We start from the raw sequence: 22,964 nt of genomic DNA, 5'->3' as shown, positions 1-22,964 counted from the left end.
TTTTTTTTTTTAGCTCTGACAAGTCTTCGAGTCACCGTTCTGCAAAGGAAAGCAGAATTGCAATCATTTTAGCTATTGGGCGTTTAGCTGGAATCTCTGCTCTTGGCATTGCTATGTCGCGAGAAGGGCCGCAGCGGCCCATCTCGACCACTGGGCAGAGTCGACCAGGGGCGCGTCTTCGGTACGTCGTTGATCAGCTTCACAAAGCGGCGCGGGGTCGCGGGATCGATTACCGCCGTTTTTACGCTCGAAGAGGGAAAAAAGTTGAAGGTCGATTCACCGTGAAATGCGCGCGGGGGGGTGTTTAAACAGGGAAAACGTTGCATGATTGTTTTTAGTTCTCTTTTTTTTTTAAATTAGTTTCGCCGTGCACTTCACGGTCACGCCATTCGTTGGAGTAGCGCCTTACGATCCCGGGGGTTTCAGCGGGCGCCGCAAGGTGGCGCTACGAGGTTTCTAGCTCGCAGTCAACGCCGCCGACGATGCCGGATTTTCTGAGACACGGGGCTTAACGATAGGCGTTAACAGAACGAAACTCGTTTTTACACCCCCCCTCCTTTAAAAAGGAACCGTTTTCGTTTCGCCGCTGACGTTTTAAAGCGAAGCTTTATTGTCCTCACTGATGCCGTTGTACGCCAATACGCCCTGCAGGAACAAACTTTCTCTGACAAATGGTCGTGGGTGAAGTGAAAGAAGAAAAAAAAAACACTTCCAGTGGCCGGGATCGAGCCTGGGTCTATTGCGTTATGAAGCCGGCGTCCATCTGATTGCTCCATTTGGACACGGTGGAAGCGAACGCCACGCAGCAAATAGCGATTCGCGCCGTACACCCCAAACCCAAACTTTAGGCCTACGGAGTGCACTCTCGAGAATTGCTGTGGGTATTCTAGAAAAGTGGTGCGTACCTCCAGAGTAACACATACTCGGAATGTGGAATTCGCCTACCAATAGAAAGCTTCGCGTCCAACCATCGTCCTCGTTAGACGAAGGGGTGCATGATTTTTCTCTTACCCTTTGTTTGTTTTATACGATTTTTTGCACATACTGCCGTCAAGTGCCGAAAAAAAAAAGGGGGGGGGGAGGACGCCCTAATGGGTGATATTTGTCGCTCGATAGTCGTCGTCGTCGTCGTCGTCGTCGTCGTCGTCGTTGAGGGCGTTGCGAAACACCGCAGATTTAAACATCGCAACAACGCACAGCAAGTGCGCCGCGGCGACCCCGAAAAAGGCGGAGAAAAAGGGGGGCTTGACGTAGAAAGCGCCGGACGCGATGTTTATTGCCTCGAAACATGGGACGGGGTCCGCTTAGGGCCAGCAGAGGCTCGCAATTTGTAAAGAATAAAAATACAGCAGCAAAGAGTATAAAGGAGAAAGGGTAACAAACGAGAGGGCAGCTCAAGCGTGAGGCGCATTGCGGCCCTCAGAAATCGAAACAAGGCCAGCGGAGAAAAATACGACAAACTAAAGCTGACAAGCCTCGTACAGACGTCGGTATAAGTCTGCGTGGGAGTGCACGGCGGAATGATTCTCCGACGGTCGCCCACACAGCCGCGGCGGCAACGGCGCAGAAGAGTTGTGGCCTCCTCGGAATGGGCCGTGAGAATAAACAGGCGCTAAATAAAGAACGTCCTGGTAGTAGTAATAAAAATAAGGGAATTGAGAGAGGGGGAAAGGGGCGGCTTTCTTCCTCAAACGAATGGAAACCAATTTCCGACCGCTCGGGAAAATAGAAAGCAGGTATGGAGGGAAGAGCCAGGGAGAGCGAGTGGATCGCTTGACATAAATAACCCCACTTTCCCGCCGCGAGGACTCTCTTACCGCGCTGCGACGCGACCTGTTGCGAGACAAGTCAGCTTTGTCATTGCATCGTGGCCGCGGTTTGCTTCCATCGTGTTCTTGTGCAAGGGATTTATAGCTGTTTCGCAGCAGAAAGTCAGAAAAGCGGGGGCGTCGCTGCTGCCGTTGACGCCTGCAGTGAAACTATATATATATGTGTGTGTAAAAAAAGATTGCAGTAGGTGTCAAGTGGAAATTGTCACATAATCCGCAAACCGCTCTGCCATTCACCGATATCCTGTAAAGTCGGCTTTACGGCTATACTCGAACTTATTTCTGGGGGAAATATAAATAGTATGTGTCGTAGTAGGTCAGACCTAGTACCCTTTTTCTAAAAAAAGATTCAATTAATAAAACTACACTCTCACGGAATAAATGTTTCCACCACGACGACATGCATCGCCGTGGGGCCCCCTCCTAAATTCGGCTTCACCACCATGCATTTGTATCCCTATGGAGCCCCTTCAAAGTCGTCGTCACCACCGTACAGTAGTCTATTGTTGGGAAGGCATTTTTGGGAACAATAATACAATAAGTAGGATATCAAAGTATGATTACTATATAGCGCCTTTTTAATGAATTCCTTTCTGTGATTCCAATTATTTCTATGGCTTTCGATGTACCGAGTCCCTTCAAAGAAGGCTTTATAGTATACATAAATGCATTGGGCAAAAACACATTCTTGTAGGGTTACTATAAGTGGTCGTACAGGGGGAAAAAAATCAAGACATGGGCGTTTTAAGGCGAAAGGCTTTAGTGTTCCGTCGTGCGAAAAAGCGTCGTTGGCGGTGTCGTCTGGCACAGAAAACGGGCGCTGGGTTCGTGTGGGATTTGGACCCGGATCTCTAAAGCATGAGCCGAATATGTTACCGCGGGACTGACTCGGCACAAACAGACGTAATATACGATTTTCAGCTGGGATGGCACACACTACAAGCATTCCGAAATCTGCTTTTTGTGCTGCTGAGCACGAGGACGCGGGTTCGATTCCCGGCCGCGGCGACCGCTTTTCTGATGGAGGCGAAAAGCAAGAACACCCGTGTGTTCGAGATTCCTTTATTCCTCGGACCATAATAGGCTGGAATGACCTAAACGCACATGTGGTTGCGGAAGACGACATTGACAGATTCCAGACTAGTCTTGAAATTTGAAATTGCTATTGTCAAACTGTATCCGTGCTTCAATTTTGTTCTATTGGTTAGTAGATGATTGTGCGCACCTGCATTTCTGAAAACAGCTGAAATCTTGCTTCCAAGCCATGTTCCTCGCGCTGTGTGGTAAATGCACTTTTGTTAAATGTCGAGGCAGTGCTCGGGAGATCGCTGCACTATTTGCACTGAAGTAATGTGATGTTATTTTGACGTTTCTTAACCTAAACGTGTACACATGTATCTATGTATTAACCACTGTGCTACAACCTCTTTCATTGGGGTTAGCAGTATTACTAAATAAATAAATAAAAATAAATTCTGGCGCACGCAAAGATCCCCAGGTGGTCGAAAGTAACCAGAAGCCCTCCACTACGGCGCGCCTCATCGCCTACCCTACAATCAATCAGTCAAAATCTACTTTACAATCTTAATATTTCCATCCCTCGAATGTTGGCACGAAAAGACGTGGAATGTCTAAACCAGAAAAGTTTGCTCTAAAAGCACAGAAGAGTGTCCACCCCTCGAGAGTTCGCACTAAAAGTCCGGGAGGCAGGCACACGCGTCGATGAGGTGGCGTCATCGTGTGGACTCGCGCACAAACTTGGCACCCTTCCAACCGGTTGACAGGTGAACTTGATGGCACTGGAGTCGAACAGGTGCGAACGCAATCCATGAAGAGCTGTGACTACGGGGAAGCTGTCGCTTTAAATGCGGCCGGTCGAAGTAATTGGCCCCGAAATACGAAGAAACGAAAGCTAAAAAGGAGAAGCACGCATGATATAACGGTAGTAGAGTATTTGACAATCGTTAAGCTTTTTCCTAGCGAATGCCGAAATCCAAATCGTAGGCTTTTGCCCAGGAATGTTTATTGATTCTATTTTCTTATGTGGCTGAAGTGCGACACGTCGAGCGGACAGACGGGTTTCCTTGTTGAGACTATAGTGTCACTAGATAAAGTTTCGGAGTGTATCGGCACTCTTTTTCTCCTAGTGTTCCGTGCCGCCGCAGTAATCATTGGTCAGTTTGCATCACGTGACATTCGTTTACACTGCGACGGTGCATGGGCGCCGCCATTTCGTTGTTAATGCGTTTTAGTCGGTCAACTCTGGTAGACTTAGCTTGTCCTCCCGGCTCTGCGGTTGCGCACGACTAACGTCGTTCCGAACGCGAATGAAAGATAGCACGTGTAGCAGCATTTCAGCAGCGGAGGCGCATCCGAAGATGCTCGTTTTGCTGCATGTCGGGCATTGCTGTTAACAAACGACCAGGTCGAAGTTGGCGGCGAGGCCGTAGAAGCGGCTATCTCGCAACACTGATAAGCACCAAAAGGGCCACCGCTGCCGACTTGCGTGCCTAAGTGGCGGCACCGTTGATACCTTATCTAGTGACCCTAGTTGAGACCACATAGAAATGGTGTATTGCGCATTTTAAAGTGCATTGCCAAGCCGAACCCGCGCGCCGCAACAAAACCAAATTGCACCGGAACAGGCATATAACAACTGCAGAAACGACGCTTCGCGAATGCGGCAAAGAGACGACAGCGCGTATTGCGGTGGCTCTGATGCTGGGCATTTCCTAGGCAAATGCCCACTCTTTTCTTCACTTTGTCTACAGTCATGTGATGCTCGTGCGTCCTTGTTTGCCAGCGTTGTGTACGGTGACGCCGACGGCGTGCGGTACCGCCTCGCTTAGCGACGGTGACGTCATCAGAGTCTATAAATACTTGTGTACGCGTGTAAAGCTTAACTGCACCGGCCGTGGCTCCTCAGGTCTTCCCGAAAGAGCGGGTATCGATTTAACCTTTGGGGCGTCCCCTCTTCCCTGTTCTTACCGTCGTGCGATCATGCTCCTCGGTTGCCACTACAGTTGCAACCGAGGCTGCTTTTCCGCCCCCCTCATTTCCGTTTCAATTTCCTGCTTCAAGTTCTTTCTTTTTGCGCATGGATGACGTTAAGAATAGTGGCTCCTTGTCCAACTAGTACCCAGCATCGATGTGTATAGGCACCGTTGACGGCGTGATTTTTTTATTGTTTGCTGCTAGCTGCTGCGTAAAATGTCGTTCCCCAGGTTTGAGTTCGGAATTTCTTGAGTGAGCACAATATCTGGTCTCAGGGTGGCGTCCTGGAGAATGGCAGCTTGTGCGCTGCACTTTTCCTAATTGCGTACGTGAAGCAAACATCGCAGAACACACAACTATTATAGTGAAGCGTGTTTTGTGATGCAGCTTTCATCAACTGCTGTCATAGTGAGTGCCCTATACAGTAGAACCTCGTTAAACTGTACCCGCACAAGCCGTAGTTTCAATTTCCCCGACTCGGCTTCCCTTTAACCTAATGCATTCGGATAAACCGTAGTGCCTGTTAGTATGTACTTCGCGTCCCCGTCAGGTACGGTTTAGCGAGGCTTCAAAAACGTTGTACCGCCTTTTCCCGCTATAGGAAAACTCAACGAATCTGCAGGGTTTTACGTCTTTCTGATGAATAATGGTCTTGCTGGTTTTCTGACCGAGCAATGAGTGAGTGGTGCTCCAATAAACGGTTTCACTCTTTCCTTCGGTTCTGGAAGCACTGCGAAAGCTACTGTTATTGCCAGCCCGGAGCGGCTCTGCGTGATTGGTCGTCGCAGCAGATGCGCCTTGCTTTATTTTTAAAGTGGATATCGAATGCTTTCATTGCTGCAACTGAAGGAAAGCCGGCCAATAGCCGCTACATTGCTGTAATGACGTCATTCCAGCGGCCAAAGAACGCCGAGACCGGGAAAAGAGAGAACTATTTTGAGCAAGTTTCTAAGTTATTTGATGGGCATAGAGCAGTGAATTTTGACTGGGGTACTTGTGATCCACCTAATACAAGTACCATATGTATTGGTTAACTACGTTCTGAAATCATTTAAGACTTGGAAAAAAAAGTTGAAAGAAGTGTTGCAGGGTCCCTTTAAGGCTCTTTCAAAGCTCGAGGCAACCCCGACGTCTCATTACTGGTAAAAGTGGCGTGTAGCTTCTGCGCGGGAAACCCCAGTTAGAGAGTCAGTTCCTTTTGCGGGATGGAGACATTACATTTCTAGTTCGCGCTCGCATCGAGCCGAATAATTCTTGCCCTGTTCCCCCGCCGTTTCTCGCGTCTTTCATTTCTGTTACAAGACGCTCGAACGACGCCCCTTCGCCTCGGCGAAGCCGTTGCTGAAGTCGTAGTTTCGGTTTCCTGGCCCGTTGACTGTACTTTTGTTCCCGAAATACAGATAACTGCGCTGCAGAAAAGTGTTCGAACAAAAGCTGTACTGGCGCAGAGAAGCCGCATCCCTCCTCCGTAGGCTGCGTATCACGTGACTGACACGTCACGCCATTGTGCGTGTTGTGGGGGGAGGGGGGGGTGGGGGGCATGGTTTTCCAAGCGGAAAACCAGAGCATGGTTTTCCAAGCGGAACAAGACGATCCATGCCTCAAAAGGGAATTTAAGGAGAGTAAGGAGGAAGCACCCTTCTCCACCCTTTCCCGGTCTCCAAGCCGGTGACGTCACGCGCATTAGTCCCTAACGGAGTCCCATGCAAAATATCGCTTTGTTTTGGGGCTGGTTCAGGTTTCCTATACGTTGCAAGCCAGCGTCATTTGTGACCACTCGTGCGTGCTCGAACGAACATAAGTGGAGGTGGCGTGAGCATAAAAATTTCTCGCTGACAAAGACAAACAACGCAATAGAAGGCCTTAAGATATTTTCATACCGCTCTAAGTAACCGTGAAAGAAAAATAGTTTGTCGCATTTGCGTCCAGAAATCTCCGTTAAGTGACCCGCTGACACTTTCAGCGTTTGAAAAAGAAAAACGAAAAGCGGAACCCCCGTTTCACGCACCGCTTCCATTAATAAATGCCTTTTGCTGGCGCGAGACGACAGGTGCCTTAGAGTTCAGCTTTCGAGTGGAGTTAGCGTTAAGCCTTTATTGGGCGCTTCGCTATCGGGCCGAGGTGTCGGTTCGGTTTGGCTTCCGGACTCTCAGTAAGCCGAAGCGGAAAAAAAAGGAAAAATGCCAGCAGGCGTAGGAGGTCGGCGCGTTGTGTGCATGTGCGGGCGCCGTATATATCTTTGGCTCAACTGCTCAAAAGTGCCGTCGGTTAGTGTATATAATTTCCGTCGCTGTGGCTCGGCTTCATCGCCTGTAAATACATACGCACTGGCTTCCCGAATCACCGTGCGCGCGGAAGCTGCGCCGCCCACGCTCCGTGGGCCCGGAAGTGCAAGTCCGGGCTCTCTCGGGCCCGGTCACGGGCGGTGATGGACTCGCAAACAAGAAACTCGCGGAAGCGGAGGTTCCGCCGGGATAGTAAGTGATCTGGTTACGTGTAAACATCGCGCTCGGCCCGAAGGTGCCCACGCCATTGAAAGGGAAGTTCTTTTTCCCTTCCTGTCCCAGGTATCGTATCTGCACCGCCCACTCAGACATCAATTCAAAACAGGGCAAGAGCAACCTATACGCGCGAATGCCGCGTTCGCTCGCAGTGTCTTCAGTCGGCTCTTTGAAGCTATGTATGATCGATAAAAAAGAAAGCTAGATGTATATCTTATTTGTGTCGTGGTGGCGTGCGGTAAATGTAACATAAATAACGCCGTTCCACTCAACGTGAAAGCTGTCCGAAGTGCAGAGCAGTGATTCGCCAGAGAGGCTGTGGCGCCGTTATCCGCCCACTGCTACCTCCCATCACGCTCTTAGCCTCCCTGTCGCACTCCTCTGTTGATGAATTTTACGGAGGTTTGTCCAACGCAATTCAAATTTCCCGCCTCCGGAAGTGCTAGCGCGACCGCTGCCTGGAATAGCACGAGCGGGAATTCTATTCCTTTTGTGTTTGCTTTCTTCTTCTCACACATGCCGGAGCCTCACTGCGCAGTTTTGAACGCGTGACTTCCGCGGCAACTTTTTTTTTTTTTTTCGCTTACTATCGTACAAACCAACCCAACGGGCGTTCCTAACCAAATGAACGCGGGAGCTGCCGGGTAATTACACAACTTTTGCGTCAAATGTACCTGCAGTTTTCTTTGCGCTAAATAACGGGGAGATGTATGACAAGCACCAGCGGTTGAGGAGTTTCGAACGCTTACGACTGTATAAACCGCTTGTTTTTCGAAGCTTCTGTGTTACGCCGTTACGGTTACGCCGTGGGGCTCTGTTTGGGTCCGTTACGTCGGAGCTTCGCCTGATTGCGGCCGTGGCTAGACATCGTGACAGCGAACGAGCTACGACGACAACAAAGCGGTCCCCTGAAGTGTTCTGCACTTAAAATATCGCCTGTATACACACGGCTACCTATGGGGTGCTCTGAGGCCTCGAACAGACCACATGTGTTGCCGGTTGACCACTCTGTATAGCAACCTAAAAAATTTCTTTCGTCGCTTCAAATGAACTATCTAATGAATTTCCCGAGACAGCGTTTTACTGTAGGGTCAAATTAAAGGTGGGCAGTTTTAACGCGGACAATATGCTACAAGCGGCACTAGCGAAACGCATGACTGAAGATGCGTCCCCCACAGAAAGGACACACCGTGTTGATATTCTTTCTTGGTTGTTGCAGTCGCTTTTGATTAATGACTGAATTTGAACTTAAAAACCGCGAAATATCGTAACAGCGAGAATGCATCTTTTAGAGGTCGATAAACATTTTTTTGCCGCAGCAGTCAGTGCAGATAGGAGGTACCAAGTGAGGCAGTTGTTCGCCGACTTCATATAGAAGGGAATTAATGAATACACGGGAGCGTTGAAGTCCGTACAGCGGTACGAAAAGAGCGACGGAAGAATGAAGCGAGGTTAAATTGACGTGTCCGTCTGGAGACTGGGACAGGAACAGAGCGTAAAAGCAATGAAACTTCGTTTTACACCGTTCGACTTTATTTTCTTACTACTAACAGTGCTACAAGCGATGCTACTACCGTATTTACTCGCATAATGATCGCACTCGCGTAATGATCCCACCCTGAAATTCGTCGTCAAAATACGAATTTTTTTTTATTTCCCGCACAATGATCGCACTCTGAACTTGCCGGAGCCATATGTCGTATGTGTGCCGTCTAGCTGATGATGGTCGTGCGTATACCCATAGAGTTTCATACAAATAACTTTATTATTGCATGAAACTCTATGCGTATACCTATGTTTCCTCCTCTTTCAAAGCGGACATGGCTACGTTATTGCCGCTGACTTGCCGATATTAGCGATATCGGCAAGCGTGAGTTCATTATTGGTACGGAAGAAACTCTCACTAAATGCACTTAATGTACTCACAAAACATAAAAAAAAACGCCCTGGGCTTGCTGCGTCGGCAGCCTTGTCTTGGTGTCCCACGCTGTGACAGCAGCAGCCACTTATTGGTCGACCTGTTCTCACCTCACAGCAAACTCGTTCCGGCGCGTTCCGTAATTCCGTAATTCCGGCGCGTTCCGCAATGAAAACACTGCATTTTGCATCACTCGGTGGTCATTCGGTGGTCCGTGGAATTTTTATTACGTTTTTATTTGTTATGGTTATTATGTTCATGAGACTTATCGTAAAAATTCTGACCTGCAACTTGCATTTTCTGCGCTGAAACTTTTTCCCGAAAAATTTACCTCGCGTAATGATCGCACTCCTAACTTTGCATCATATTTTTGGGAAAAAAAGTGCGATCATTACGAGAGTAAATAAGGTACTACTACTGTTGGTGCTGCTAGAACTCTCGGTTGTCGTGCTCTTCCGCGGCAAGGACATTCGTCGCGCGAGAGCATATGTGAGGACGCGGAGTTCCGCATGTTCCCGCAAGTGAGGCTGTATCTGAACCCCCGTGATTGTTGTGCCTACACTAATTGCTCTAGGCTGCACTGCAGCTCAAGCGCACGGCTTAATTTAAATTTACAAACGTATTTAAAGACGTGCGCTAATTTGCTCTCTGCTTCTGGCGTGTTAGCAGAACAAACACAGCTTTTTTTTTTAAGTGTGCGAATGAGTGACAAAAAAAATATATTTTTATTTGCTTAAGAAAACGTGTTTTGGTACTTGTGTGGGCCGATTTCCCCCTGCTAAATTCCGTGTTACTGAGCTGCAAAGCACTCGTCTCTCTGCCTCAAGTAATCATTTCCGTTGCTACGATATCCCGTCTCGCGTCTTCAGAGCACACTTTTTTGCTGCTCCAAGGACTGCTCCAAATGACTCAGACCAGCCAGGTCACTGCACATTTATTTATTCTACAACTTTTTCGAACGACTTAGATCGGGGAAGGGGAGGGGGGGGGGGGGGGGGTTTATGGATCGGCGGCCAGTAATCTCGCAAGTAATCACATTCATATGAGACTTACTAATTCATGACCTACAGTCTTAAAAAAAGCATCGTGTACTGATACAAAAAGGTTTACAAATCCATAGAAATGTTCCTAATGGCCTAGTTTGCTTTTTTTATTACAAATATATCACTCCTGTAATGAAACAAACACTAAACGAGAAACACATTTTAATTCATCTAGTTTTCACTAGATGGCGCTAGCTGTGAAGCAAGTGCGAGTTTCGTGTACTTATTTCGGTACATAAGTCACATATTGCTACAGGAAGCAAACTAGGGCCGTTAGGAACATTTGTTTGTATTTGTAAAACTTTTCGTATGCGTGCACGATGGTTTCTAAGCCCATGGGTCGTGAAGTAATAAGTCGCATAGGAATGTTAACATGTGACTCCACCTTAACAGAAATGTGCTCGGGAGAGGTTTATTGGTTCGACTCGTCATGGCTGGCAGACCGCTGAATGAAAATCGTATAGATGGTATTCACTGAAAAGTTTAGCTGTCAATTTCTTCGCTTGGTAACACTGGAAACGGCCACGGACATGGCCGAAGCGCCACGGACATGGCGCGGCTTGTGCCAGTGCGCCCGCACGCAAAAAAAAAAAAAAAAGCACCGGCGTGCGTCGTCTGTGCCGTTTCAACCCGATTCTCGAGTGTGGTGTCAACAGAGATGTTATTAATCGCACTCACGTCGTAGTCGAGGCATTACTTTGCGTTCGGTGAGGTAGAGTTTGGAACGTCCAACACACATCATGCGCTTAGCACGGACAAGTACCGCCATCCCGCGAAGTCCGACGTAACCAGCGACAACTCACTCACATGGTTGCCTGCATGCGTGCTTCGCCAGTGAATACGACATATACGCGTTGCTGTGTTCTCCTATACGAATTTGGTTGAATCTCACTTCTTCCTTGTGCGTGGTGTGTGCAGCCAAGGTGTGCCGTTTCCTGATAACCAACAAGCGGCACGGCGAGGCGCCCTTCGAGGTCCGCGTCACGGACGAGGCCACGGGCAAGGCCGAGCTGTTCGCCAAGAAGGAGCTCAACTGCGAGAAGCACCGAAACTACAAGTTCGACATCGCCGCCGTCGGATGCAACGGGCTCGTCTCGGAAAAGTGAGTTGTCGCCTACTGCGCATGCGCGAGTGGCAGTGTTTTAGCATCGCGGCCGCTTGGATGTGAAAGTGCACTAAGTGCACGCACAGTGGTACCCTGCGGTTATTCTCGCAAACCAACCCATCTGGAAGTAAGTTAAGACTTTCTAGTTTCATGTTACACATGTTAAATGTTGCGTTTCGACTTACACATGTTAAATCACTTACCGATGTACCAAAAGACATGCGCTAATCTGTTGTACGCAGTTGGGCAGAATAGCTTATGCAAGCCGCTGCTGAGCACGAGGTCGCGGGTTCGATTCCCGGCCGCGGCGGCCGCTTTTCTGATGGAGGCGAAAAGCAAAAACGCCCGTGTGTACGAGATTTCGGCGCACGATAAAGATCCCCAGGTGGTCAAAATTAATCCGGAGCCCTCCACTACGGCGCGCCTCATCGCCTGCGTTGCGTCGGCGCGTTAAACCCCACAATCAAATCAATCAAAAGCTTATGCAAGCATTACAAACAAAATTTTGTGAACAGATTTCAGGCTCAAAAACAGGACTCCAGGCTTCAGAAAATGGGTTTTAATGTTCGTTGGTTGTTTCTGTGTTCTGAAGCTTGTGTTACGGCCAGAGCATGCTTTTCTGCCCCAAACACGCGTTTTGTAGTTCTGATACACTGTTTTTTTTTTTTTTTTTTCGCTCCGAAATCTCATATTCCTGCTCCAAAATGACTCGAGCCAGTCACATCACTGCGTCCGATTATCACGTGTGCGGTTGTTCCGTAGGTTAATGAAATTTTGTGAGGCTAGTTTGTTTATAGTCCGATTATAACGTGTGCGGTTGTTCCGTAGCTTAATGAAATTTTGTGAGGCTAGTTTGTTTATAATTTCATTCCTTTGATCAAACCCGCGTTAGCTGTCCTGAATGTGGCTGGGATGTTCTGAGCTGCTCCGTTCTGGTGAGGAGCATCGCGAAACGGTCTTGCAAAGTCAGAAGACACCATAGATTTAATATTGTCGTGCCAGGGTCGCTTATGACCTTGGTAGTCCATATCCTGCAACTCGCGTGCGAAACACTACGGGAGGGCTCGATGACATTTGATTCACCTCCGGACCATTTAATGCACGCAGCTGTTATTCTCGAAAGATTTTTTAACAGCAGAGCTGTTTGAGCTTTTAGTTCCGCCGTGGAGCTTTGCCAGAAAAAAATGCCAAGAAAAAAGACCGAGCGCACGTGAGCGTGCGTGAGGGGCCCCTCTCGCGATCAATAATTTGCATACGCTCAGGTCTCTGCGCATTCGCAGTAACTTTTCGCCTTTTACTAAAGGTTACCGTGCGTAGGGACAACTTAATGAGCAATTTACGCTGAATTTTTGGGAGGCCTTGCCCGTTTGGAAATCCAAAATAAGACTCTGTTAATGAATACTGCCGCGATGTTGATATCCTTGTTAATTTTTGTAGTTGCGGTGCTAAACAGTAATCGCCGTCGTCGTCTTCGCGGCGAGTGGTGGATGCAAGGTCACCCTGAGCAGTGTGGACGTCCACCAGCTTTTCGTCGTCGACCCGATGCAGCGGGGGCGGGATCTGCCAGTCGTTTCGGGAAGGATTGGCACACTCGTAGCCATGTCTCCAATTACATAGAATGGCTTCTAGAGAATGCGGCGGCCGCGGTGACCTCTCCAGGGCGTCTTTTCAACTTTGGCATTAGTGCTGGAGTTTTTTTTTGTTTGTTGTTCACACGCGTGGTAGCGCGTGGCGAAGCGCTGGAGTTCTTTTTTTTTCCTGAAGGCGCTGCGTGTGCCGGGGACGCTCAGTGGTCGCCGCGGGACACGCTCTCGCGAGTGTTCGCATTTTCTGGTTATTTCTACCTGCAACACCGAACTTACGGCTTGTACAACAGCTCCGCTGTTAAAAAATGCATGCGCACGGTGCCGAAACAGTAAATGAGCGTTTTCAAAGAATTTTTAATATTAAAACCGCTGAATCGTTTGCGCTGAATTTTTGCAAAAATGTCTTAATTTGTGGTCTTCATTGCTTGCAAATAACAAGGCGGTATCAGGGCCCTGGTTTTCTAGCAGCCAGTTAAAATAGGGGGAGAAAAACAGACCAGAAAAACATTCTCTATGCCATACATGTTACCCCCCCCCCCAAGGAAAGCATAAGTCTGCACACACAGACGAAAACACGTTTTTGTTAATGCAGAAAAAAAAACTGGTTCAATATCATTGCCTGTATTTTCAAAGAAAAAAAAAAGGATATTAAATGTGACCTTTGTGAAAGTCTGTGCATAAACAAGCTAGCCATTCTGCCGCAATTGCTGCAGTAATTTTTAGGTGATGCTTGTTTATTGTCGCAATGCAGTGTATGTATGTGTATGTATTTTTTATTACTACTGTGGTTAAGCTCACACACTTACGTACACACGTTCACACACAGATGAACATGCAGCTATGCCAGCGCTTCTAACAGCCTTTTCCTCCAGTTATTGTACGTACCATGTATTGATGACCTTTCCATCACTGCCTGAAATATGTCCATGTGGTATGATGTGCAGAGGACTCTCTCCTCCTGTGCTCCCCCTTTCTCGATTTTTAGTCCAAAAGTTGGTGTTTTTCTATAGTGGGCTTGACTATTATGTGGTCCAGGAAGGGAATACTACCCACATTGTTTATGTGGCACTTCCGACACAGTGGCATAAAAAGAAAGATAGCGGGGGCGATTCCACCTTGTTACCACACAACCTTTTGTTCCTTCCAGTGTTGGGGGCCTGCCTAGTTTCGTCTTCTGCCTCTCATTTTTTTTTTTTTTTTTTTTTTTTTTTTCCTCTCTGAAAGTAATTGTCTGCTTCACACGCGACATTCTGTGGGCTGTACTTTGGTTGGCAGTCAGTCGGTTTTAACTCCGCCGGGAATGAGGGCGGACGGGGTGGACAGAAGTAACGGATACAATCAATGCCAGACAGATAGAGGGAGTACGAAATGGAGTATACGTAATGAGTAGGAAGCAATGGAACCAGCTGTAACACTGACACAGTGCTTGATCGCCCATGTTCATGCACAGGGGCTGCATTCCCTTTCTGACACACCTTCACCCCTCCCCCAGCAGTGTTGATCCCCCTCTCTTTGGCGTGCAGCGTGACGGTGCACCTGACGGTGGACGACGTGAACGAGTTTGCGCCCCGGTGGGAGGAGGAGTCCTACCAGGGCAGCGTGGACGAGGGGAGGCCGCCGCACGAGCGGGTGCTGCGCGTGCGGGCCCTCGACGCCGATTGCACACCCAAGAACAGCGAGATCTGCAAGTACGACATCCTGGATGCCCACGTGCCCTTCTCCATAGACGCCGAAGGTGAGGCAGAAGAGATGGGACACCGAGTGGCGGAGACTAAGATGTGTGTTGGTGCAATACAACTGCGGATTTGTTACTAGCCTGTCCCAGTATATGTCATGCCAGTGTTGAGCAGGTTTGCAAGTTTTGATTGTGTTTTTAATTGCCTTTTCTTGGTCTTTTTTTTTTTATCACGTACCTTATATATTGAAAATTGCGTACTCCATTCTGGCTAGGGCCACATAAAGGGCGAGTGATATTTTGCAAAAGAGCAAGAAAACAGACAAAATGGGGATCAAATGCAATTAGGCTGTTCTAATTCAAGAAAGTCTAAGAGACGTTGGGTGCTGAAGTGCCCAGTTTGATTTGCCACATTAGCAAGGTTAGTGCCACATAAGTGACATCAGTCTACCACGATCCAATTTCTTCTTGTGACAGTGATAACCAGACTCTGGTTCAAATTTAGCCGATTTACTGCATTTGTGTAAAAGAGCAACGGGTGTTAGCCTCAGAATTGTGGTGGAAACTTGTTGCCCGCAGTGGTTTTTAAGTTTGCTACGAGAAATGTTACGTGTCTTGAGGTCTATGTAAAGTGGTTGTAACATTAAAAGTACTATAAATATGTCTGCAAAATTGGTGCATGCTGCAGGCAAAAAATGTTGGCATGGGGCATACGTAGTACACGCTGTGTGGGCTATGCATTGCTGGATGGTAACTACACCAGGTCAGCATTATTCCGAAGGGAGGTTTGGGAGTTGAGCCATTGTTTTGCCACATGTGCTACAAAAAAAAAAAACTTTTTTTTTTTTTTTTGTAGGGGAGCATGGTCGTATAGTTGGTAGTGAAAGGCACAGCTGTATGTGATCATTCAAACATCTTGCTGATTCCTTCATTGAGCTGACCAAACAGTTGTACAGAAACAGTAACTGGATGGTTCTGTGCTTCAGTACACGTTTTGTGTGAACAGAAACTTGCTGAGGCATCGAATTTTACTTTTCAGTGCATTGTCATCTAAAGGATCACTGCTGAAACTAAGCAACTTAATTTAAATTTTTATTTAGAGTTTTCTTTTCCAACATTGCAATTCGCTACTTCCAAATAATCTGCTGTGTTTTTGCGCCTCTTCATTCACCCAGGTCCTTGCAAAAAACATAGCAGCCTTTATGAACTTTATTTTGCTTGTACAACAAAGCAATTTCCAGCTCCCGCCAGCTTCTATGTGCTAATTGTTTTCAGCTGCAAGACTCGTTAGCATGATCTGACGATGGTTTTATTTATAATTAGGCTTTTTATTACATTCACCATCACCCAAAACTGGTCCTGTTGTGGTGAACGTTCATATTGGTCGAATAACGTTGCCGAAATCACATGGAATTCCCCACTCAATTCTGGTTCCCCCACTTGAAGGCACCATCTGGACGACGGAGCCCCTGGACTGGGAGTCGAGCAGCAACCACATCTTCCAGGTGGTGGCCTTCGACTGCAGCATGAAGCAGAGCCACCCGGTCACCGTCACCATCAAGGTCAACCGTGTCTGCAAGGTCGGATGGAAAGGTGGGCACCACTGTCAGGAGGGGTGTGTATGCCGCACGACCTCACTTGTCTTGGTGTGTGTGTTTGGCTTGCAGTTCACAGCCTTAGCAAGACAGTGTAGTAATAAAAAAAATATCTCATCATTCGCCAACTTGACAGCTTTTTTTTTTTTTTGAGCATTGGGGATGCGCGAGAGGGAATGCATGGGAAAATGCTTTTTGACAGTGTTGGCACCACCGCATCTTATCATAAAAGCTTCAAGTCTAGACTATGAATCAGTGTATTACTGCACACATTCTCCAAGAGCTTGCCACTTGAAGTTCAGAACATGGGAAGAGAAAAGAGAATATGTGATAATGTAAGCATGGGCCAGCCAGAAGAGCGGTTTGTCGGACAGGCGCAACACTTCCATAGGCACCCACGCAGCTGGTGACGCCTAAGGTCCATCGATGAACATACCCTAGCAGTGCTTCTGGCAATTGAAACCCACCCTGTCGTCTCTCCTCTCCACTTCTCTCTCTCTCTCTCTCCTCTTCCCATTCCTGCAGGAATGGAGGAGCACGTGGAGTACACGCCGGGTTCGGGACGCCGAGCCCTGTTCCCGGATGCGCAGCTGGAGCTCTGCGAGGGGGCCTGCGAGCCGGAGCAGCTCTCCGCCCGCCTCTCCCTGGCCACCCGCCACGTGGGCAAGGGCTGCGACCGGGACACCTACTCGGTCGACTCGCAGCGGAAGCTTTGCGGTGTGTAGCTTCACAGAGCGACTAACCGCTTACTGGCATGCTCAAAAAGGAATGCTGTGAAGCTAGCTTTTTTTTTGCCAGCGTTGAGTGCATGTCTGAAGTTACGCAGTGTATCAGCCTTTACCACTAATATACTGGCTTACATTGTGCATCTTCATTCCATCTGTAAAGACCAGAGAGTACAATGATATCATAATTGATTCTAGCTTTATAGTTGCAGAAGTTACCATGCTCTTAAATTGCATGTTGTAAAGTAGGAATAAAGGCAACAAAAAATTTACACTTGTACAGGTAAATGCCACATTTCCATTCTTTTATGGAGTTAGCACCAGTAGAGAGTTTCCATGTGCGGCATGATTTATGAAAATCTGACCTATTACATCTCAAGATTTTGTGGGCAACAAATAGGTTTGAGAAAGCAAGGAAAGTTGCTTCAAATCATGTGCAAAAATCACCATTCGGGCAGTTCTGGGTTCTAACAGTGTAACAAACATTCAAAGTAGGAGTTTATTATTCATTTTTAAAATACCTACCTTCTTCATTGCACATTGGCAAAATAGGTAGGTAACGCCAGCGATTAAACGCATAAAATCTATTTTATGGCAGTCTTTTTTTATTATTATAATTATAAAGCTGAGGGTACCTTTTTAGGGTTTCAGATCACTGCATATCTGTTTGATGACTTTACAGATAGGTTAATGAGACGAATAGAGATTTCAGGGTTACAGCATGGAGGGTCGCTATCACGAAGGAAACAAACTCGAACTTATGAACACCGCTGCGGGCTACCGACGATTGGATATGTTTATTGCAGAGTGCACTTATATACACAACATCACAGGCTAACTGATTACAGTGCCATCTCTGATAGTGTCACACAACCAATATCAATATGCAACAGAGGTCTTGTTGGCACTTCTTTGCAAAATCCGTGCATGTATTGGTCCTGAGGTGCATATAACCGTACAAACCTTTTTTTGCGTCGCGCTTGCAGGGGCCAGCTCAGACAGCGTGGACCTCCTGCCGAGCCCTGGGGTGGGTGCCGAGTGGACCCAGGGGCTGCCCACGGATGAGGGCCGTGAGAGCGACCAAATCTACGAGTTTGACGGGGCCACCAATGCAGTGGTTATCCCGGAGTCCACCGTGTCGCACAACCTGACCAACGTGTTCACCGTGGGCTTCTGGATGCGCCACCGTGCTCCGACCTCCCACAACGCGAGCCACCTCAAGGAGCACGTGCTCTGTAGCTCCGATGACCACCGTGCGTCACCCGTTCTTCTCAGCTTGCTTTTCTTTGTGACAGTTTTCTTTTTCGTGGCATAATTTTTTGGCTGTTTCTGCTGTCGCAGTTGTTGAGAGTGTTGTTGGCTAGCTTAAAATATTGGTTTCTGGTTTTTCTGATCAGGGAGGGGTGGGGGGGCTGTGTCACGGTTTTAGTCATAGCACTACTGTGCCATAGGTCATTCATTTTGTCGCAGTGACCTTGAACCACCACAGTAAGTCTGGCAGGTGTAAGTTAACTTTCATAAAGCACTGTATGCATAGTCTGCGCAAAACCAAGCCAAACAGGTGCTTTGCTCGTGATAAGTAAGTACCAAATGTGACATTTGGCTAGTTCACTTTCTGTTATTTTTTTCCCACTGACGAATATTGTCACTCGTTACAAACTCTGCCCCCGTTGTGTTTTTCCATGAGTAGTTATCACTGTCACACATTTTTATTATGAACAGTGTTTCTCAGACTCCATGAGTGTCTGATATACCGTATTTGCTTGAATATAAAGTGGTCACGACTATAAGGCGAAGGAAGAGTTGAAGGACCGAAGAAGAGGAAAAAAAGTTTGCACACTAATATAAGGCGAGAAATCCCGCCAGAAACTTTATTCAAATTCCTACCTTTGAAGTTCGCGAAATTCAGCCGCGATACCACATAATCACGAGCTGTCATCATCTGAAGCATCACTGCTGTCCTTGTCACTGGTGCACTCCCAAACTTCGCTGTCGTCAGTGCCGTCCAGCGAGTCGGAAATGCAGCACTTTTTGAAAGAAGCTGCCACCATAGCGTCGGGTATAGCTGCCCAAGCGTCGGCTATCCAGCGAGCCACTACCGACGGAGATGCACGCTTAAAACGGCCCGACGGTGTCAAGGCCGTTTCGTCGGAGGCCATCCATTCGTTGTAGAGGGAATACAAGCGAGGGAACACAAGCGCACACCAGCGAGGGAACACAAAAGACAAGCACATGCAAGCAGCGAAGCGCACGTGGAAAACTGGCTGCGGCATAGAGAAAGAAATATGGCTGCAGTTTTGGACTTGGCTTGCGGATTGAAACATACTGGATTTTTGTTGGCTGTTTTTGAATTTTTATGACTTCCCGCGACGCGCCATTGCTGATTTCGGAGCCCGCCCTCGAATATAAGGCGGGGCAGACTTTGAGGCCGCGGTTTTTGGAAAAAAACCTCGCCTTATATTCGAATAAATACGGTACATCTCATAAAAATACCCAAGCCTTCGCGTAAATGTCGCATGAATGTCCCCTGAATGTGACACAATGTTTTTATTCTGTGCATTGTTCCTCAGGCTCCTTGAAAGTCTCATAAACATACTCCAGACTTCCAACAAACTTTTCACAAATGTCCCCTGAATGTCCCACAAATGTCACACAGTGTTTTCATTCTGTACATGTTCCTCAGGCTTTTTGTATGTCTCATAGACGTCTCATAAACATCGCTCATAGACATCCCCCGGATGTCATCCAAATGTTCCCCAAATGTCCCCCCAAAATTTCTGTGCATGCCCCGTATGCAGGCATGAGCCGTCACCACACGGCGCTGTTCCTGCGCAACTGCCGGCTGATCTTGCTGCTGCGCCGGGAGCCCACCCAGGAGCAGGCCAACAAGTTCACCCCGGCCGAGTGGCGCTGGAAGACGCCAGAGGTCTGCGACGACCGCTGGCACCACTACGCCGTCTCCGTCAACTTCCCTGAGGTATGCGTGCGTGTGGAGAGCACTCGGAACAGGTTGTACCTTAGACCTCTACAGAGCAGGAGTCGCCCAAGTGGTCTGGCTAGCGTGTGTGTGCCTCAGTGGCTGGCCCGGTGATGGCTGTGGCAAATAATCATGGCATTGTGCAAACGTAATTACATGTTCCTGAATGAAACCCAACAGTTGAAAAAGTTGACGAAGACTCACAGAAACACACTGAACAGCACTTGTCTTGCATGTTTTTGTAAGCCTGTGTCAACCTCTCACACTGTGTTGTCTTGTTTAGTTGAGTACCAACCTGCCCAGCAACATATTCTGACACAAATACTTGTGCCAGAGACAGACTGACTTGTTGTAAATGTAGTTAAAAATGGATACTTCCTTTAACTGCACTGTGTTAGCATTTGTTTGTGGTTTAATAACATGTTCCCGAATGCAATGCAGGCATCCTTGTATGTCGACGGACGGCCATTCAAGGTGACTGCCAACAATCCTGAAATTGTGGATGACTGGCCCCTGCATCAGACCAAGAACATCAACACCACCTTTGTCGTGGGAGCCTGCTGGCAAGGCTAGTGCCACCTGGGCTTGTTCTTTTGCTCTCTTCTTTTTTAAACCCTTACAAGCAAACAAGTGAAGCTTCAGTTGTCGTACTCTCTTTGCCGATCTCACGCAGTTATGATACTGCTGAATAGCGGGGAGTGGGCATATACTTTACACTTTTGAATGTCAAAGCAGACAACTCAATATTTGATTTGACTCTGATTTGATTACCACTATTCCAAACAGTATTTTTGAAGCATTTGGAAGTTCAAGAACACAATTAGACAGTTCTTTCAGTGAACTCTTGTACGTGCAATTGCGTCTTGTTTAAAAACAGAAAATGCCCCGCTATAAAGCCACCACAAAATATATTCTTTGCAACGAGTTGGAGGGAATTTAGCGCTGGATGTATAGCGCTTGAAGCAGTTATCCAAATGTTCATGGCATGCACACTCAGGTTGGCTTTTCTGCATGACACTGCAGCTTTGCAAAAAAAGCATACCTTGTGTAAACGTTGCACATGACAAACTTGTGCTAACTCTGTATCTTGTCAATTGTGAGTTTCTTCGCTATCTTGTCATAGCCTTGAACTGTTTAGGTATAAATCTAGTTTTCTTATCAAGCTCTATTACACAAGCATACAGGTATGTAAAGCCCTGACCCAAAATTATTACCATTGTTTTCAGGTCTATTGAAAAGCAAAAAATTGGTCCGATTCCCTGAAAGTCTTTATTATAAGTATTCCATTTGCAGTTAAAAATTTTACATTTTCACACATCTATTTCACAGTAATGCTGTGCCTGAAAAGTAAAATAGTAGATTAGTTTCAGCTTTGCAGGAAGTGAAGTGCAAAGCTGATCCTCTGTAGCCTTCATGATCTGTCAGCTTTCTTCCTCGACTTGCACCTTCACATGTCCTTCTTTCGTCAGCTGACGAAAGAAGGACATGTGCCTCGCATCAGTAGCATCACTGAATACAGTGAAGCTAATGGCGAATAGCGGTATGAACAGAAAATCGCGCATCAGCTGTCTCCTCTTCATACCTGACTGCCCAAGCCCCTCAGTTCATTACGTAGCCCAGTTGCATAAACTCAGCCTGGCCACGTGCTGCCACTGATGTCGTGAACATCCCGGTCGGAAGCCCGTCGCCAGTGCCGAAACGATGGGTGGGTGATCTGTCGATTCACTGACGATGCAGGCAAGGACAACAAGATGGCGTTCCACTTCCACGGCTACCTCACGGGCCTCTCCGTGTTGCGGGGTCGCACCGAGTCTCCTGACGTGCTCTCCTGCCTGCACCGATGCAAGGAGTGGCTGGACATCCCACCAGCCGACTCTCAGGCTGCAGGAACGGTGGGTGTTGGGAAGAGAAGGCACTTTTTGAAGACGATGGCCTTTCGTGGGCTACCTAAATGTGAAAGGTTTGGTCTGTTGGTTTGTCTGTTCTTCGATTCAGCCTTTCGGCCAAAAGTTGAAACATCTTGTCAAAATGAAGTACAGTGAAACCTTGTTAAACCGTACCTGACGGGCATGCGAAAGAAGTACGTACTAACTGGCTTTACGCCGGGTATCCGAATGCGTTAGGCTAAAAGGAAACCCGAGTCGGGGATTCGACTTAACTACGTATAAAAAAAAAACTATGGCGTAAGAAACAATGGCTTAACGAGATTGCACTGTATATATATAGGCCAAACCGTTGCAAAAAACTAGAACTACTGATGTAAGTCATACATGACCCCATTATTTAGTGCAAAGGAAACCTCGGCCACTTCTGAGGCAAATGGTAAGTACTTAATTGGTAGTACCCACGTTCTTTTAGTTAGGAACACGCATTGGGTGGTTTCTATGATAGCAAGTGAAAACAAACAAACCCAAAAGCAACGGGCTAAAAATAGAGCAGAAAGTCTCCAACTTATGCTAGATCGAAGCAAGCACAAAAAGAACAAAGCTTTTGCTCATGCTGTACAGGCAGGAAAAGAAACAAAATAGAAAGAAAGTGTGTTGTCCCAACAGATGTCATGTGAAGAGGTGGGAAAATTCAATTGCATTGAAGAAACCTTCACTCAGTTCATCGTAAGCGGAGCATGAGGGGTGGGAGCAGAAATCGGAGAAGGAGTTACGCGGCAGAGGTGTGAGACAACTATCACCCTTTGACGACATTTCTAGTGAAGCAAAAAGATACGCAGAATTTTGTTTTTTTTTGTTCTCATTTCATTCCTATTTTGGAAGAGGGGTGGTGGGGGAGTCGTCGTTGTGTCATTTTGTGTCTATAGTCAGTGGTTGGGGGCGATGTTGCAATCGGGCTGTCACGTGTTCTTGTCACAGGAGGTGACCTCCAATTCGGAGCGCAGCGAAGTCACTGTAACGGCTCGTGACCAGGACACTCTTGAGGATCTCGTCTCCCGCGTTGCCTACGTCAACTCGCGCGACTTCCCCACGCCTGGACGCCGCACTGTTCACGTCGCCACGACTGTCAT

The 22,964-nt window shown here is 47.5% G+C and overlaps 1 protein-coding gene and 1 pseudogene across 1 annotated transcript in view; both read left to right on the top strand.

Annotated features, from left to right (window-relative positions):
• The window catches only part of Cals (calsyntenin 1), a 172,231-nt gene that overhangs the window by 131,847 nt on the left and 17,420 nt on the right, over positions 1-22,964 (top strand). Inside the window, exons 3-11 of the mRNA XM_077678045.1 lie at positions 11,204-11,387; positions 14,500-14,711; positions 16,098-16,244; positions 16,772-16,963; positions 17,958-18,224; positions 19,770-19,948; positions 20,390-20,516; positions 21,686-21,840; positions 22,813-22,964. Coding sequence (XP_077534171.1) covers positions 11,204-11,387; positions 14,500-14,711; positions 16,098-16,244; positions 16,772-16,963; positions 17,958-18,224; positions 19,770-19,948; positions 20,390-20,516; positions 21,686-21,840; positions 22,813-22,964 — 1,615 coding nt within the window. The remainder of the gene's footprint in view (positions 1-11,203; positions 11,388-14,499; positions 14,712-16,097; positions 16,245-16,771; positions 16,964-17,957; positions 18,225-19,769; positions 19,949-20,389; positions 20,517-21,685; positions 21,841-22,812) is intronic.
• Positions 12,645-12,755, top strand: LOC144147442 (U5 spliceosomal RNA; annotated as a pseudogene).

This window comes from Haemaphysalis longicornis, unplaced genomic scaffold (genome assembly GCF_048455015.1).
Source record: "Haemaphysalis longicornis isolate Haplotype H1 unplaced genomic scaffold, Haemaphysalis longicornis Haplotype H1 scaffold_7, whole genome shotgun sequence".
Classification (NCBI taxonomy): Eukaryota; Metazoa; Arthropoda; class Arachnida; order Ixodida; family Ixodidae; genus Haemaphysalis; species Haemaphysalis longicornis.
The sequence above is the reverse complement of the archived record's forward strand: the minus strand, read 5'-3'. Positions and strand labels throughout refer to the sequence as shown.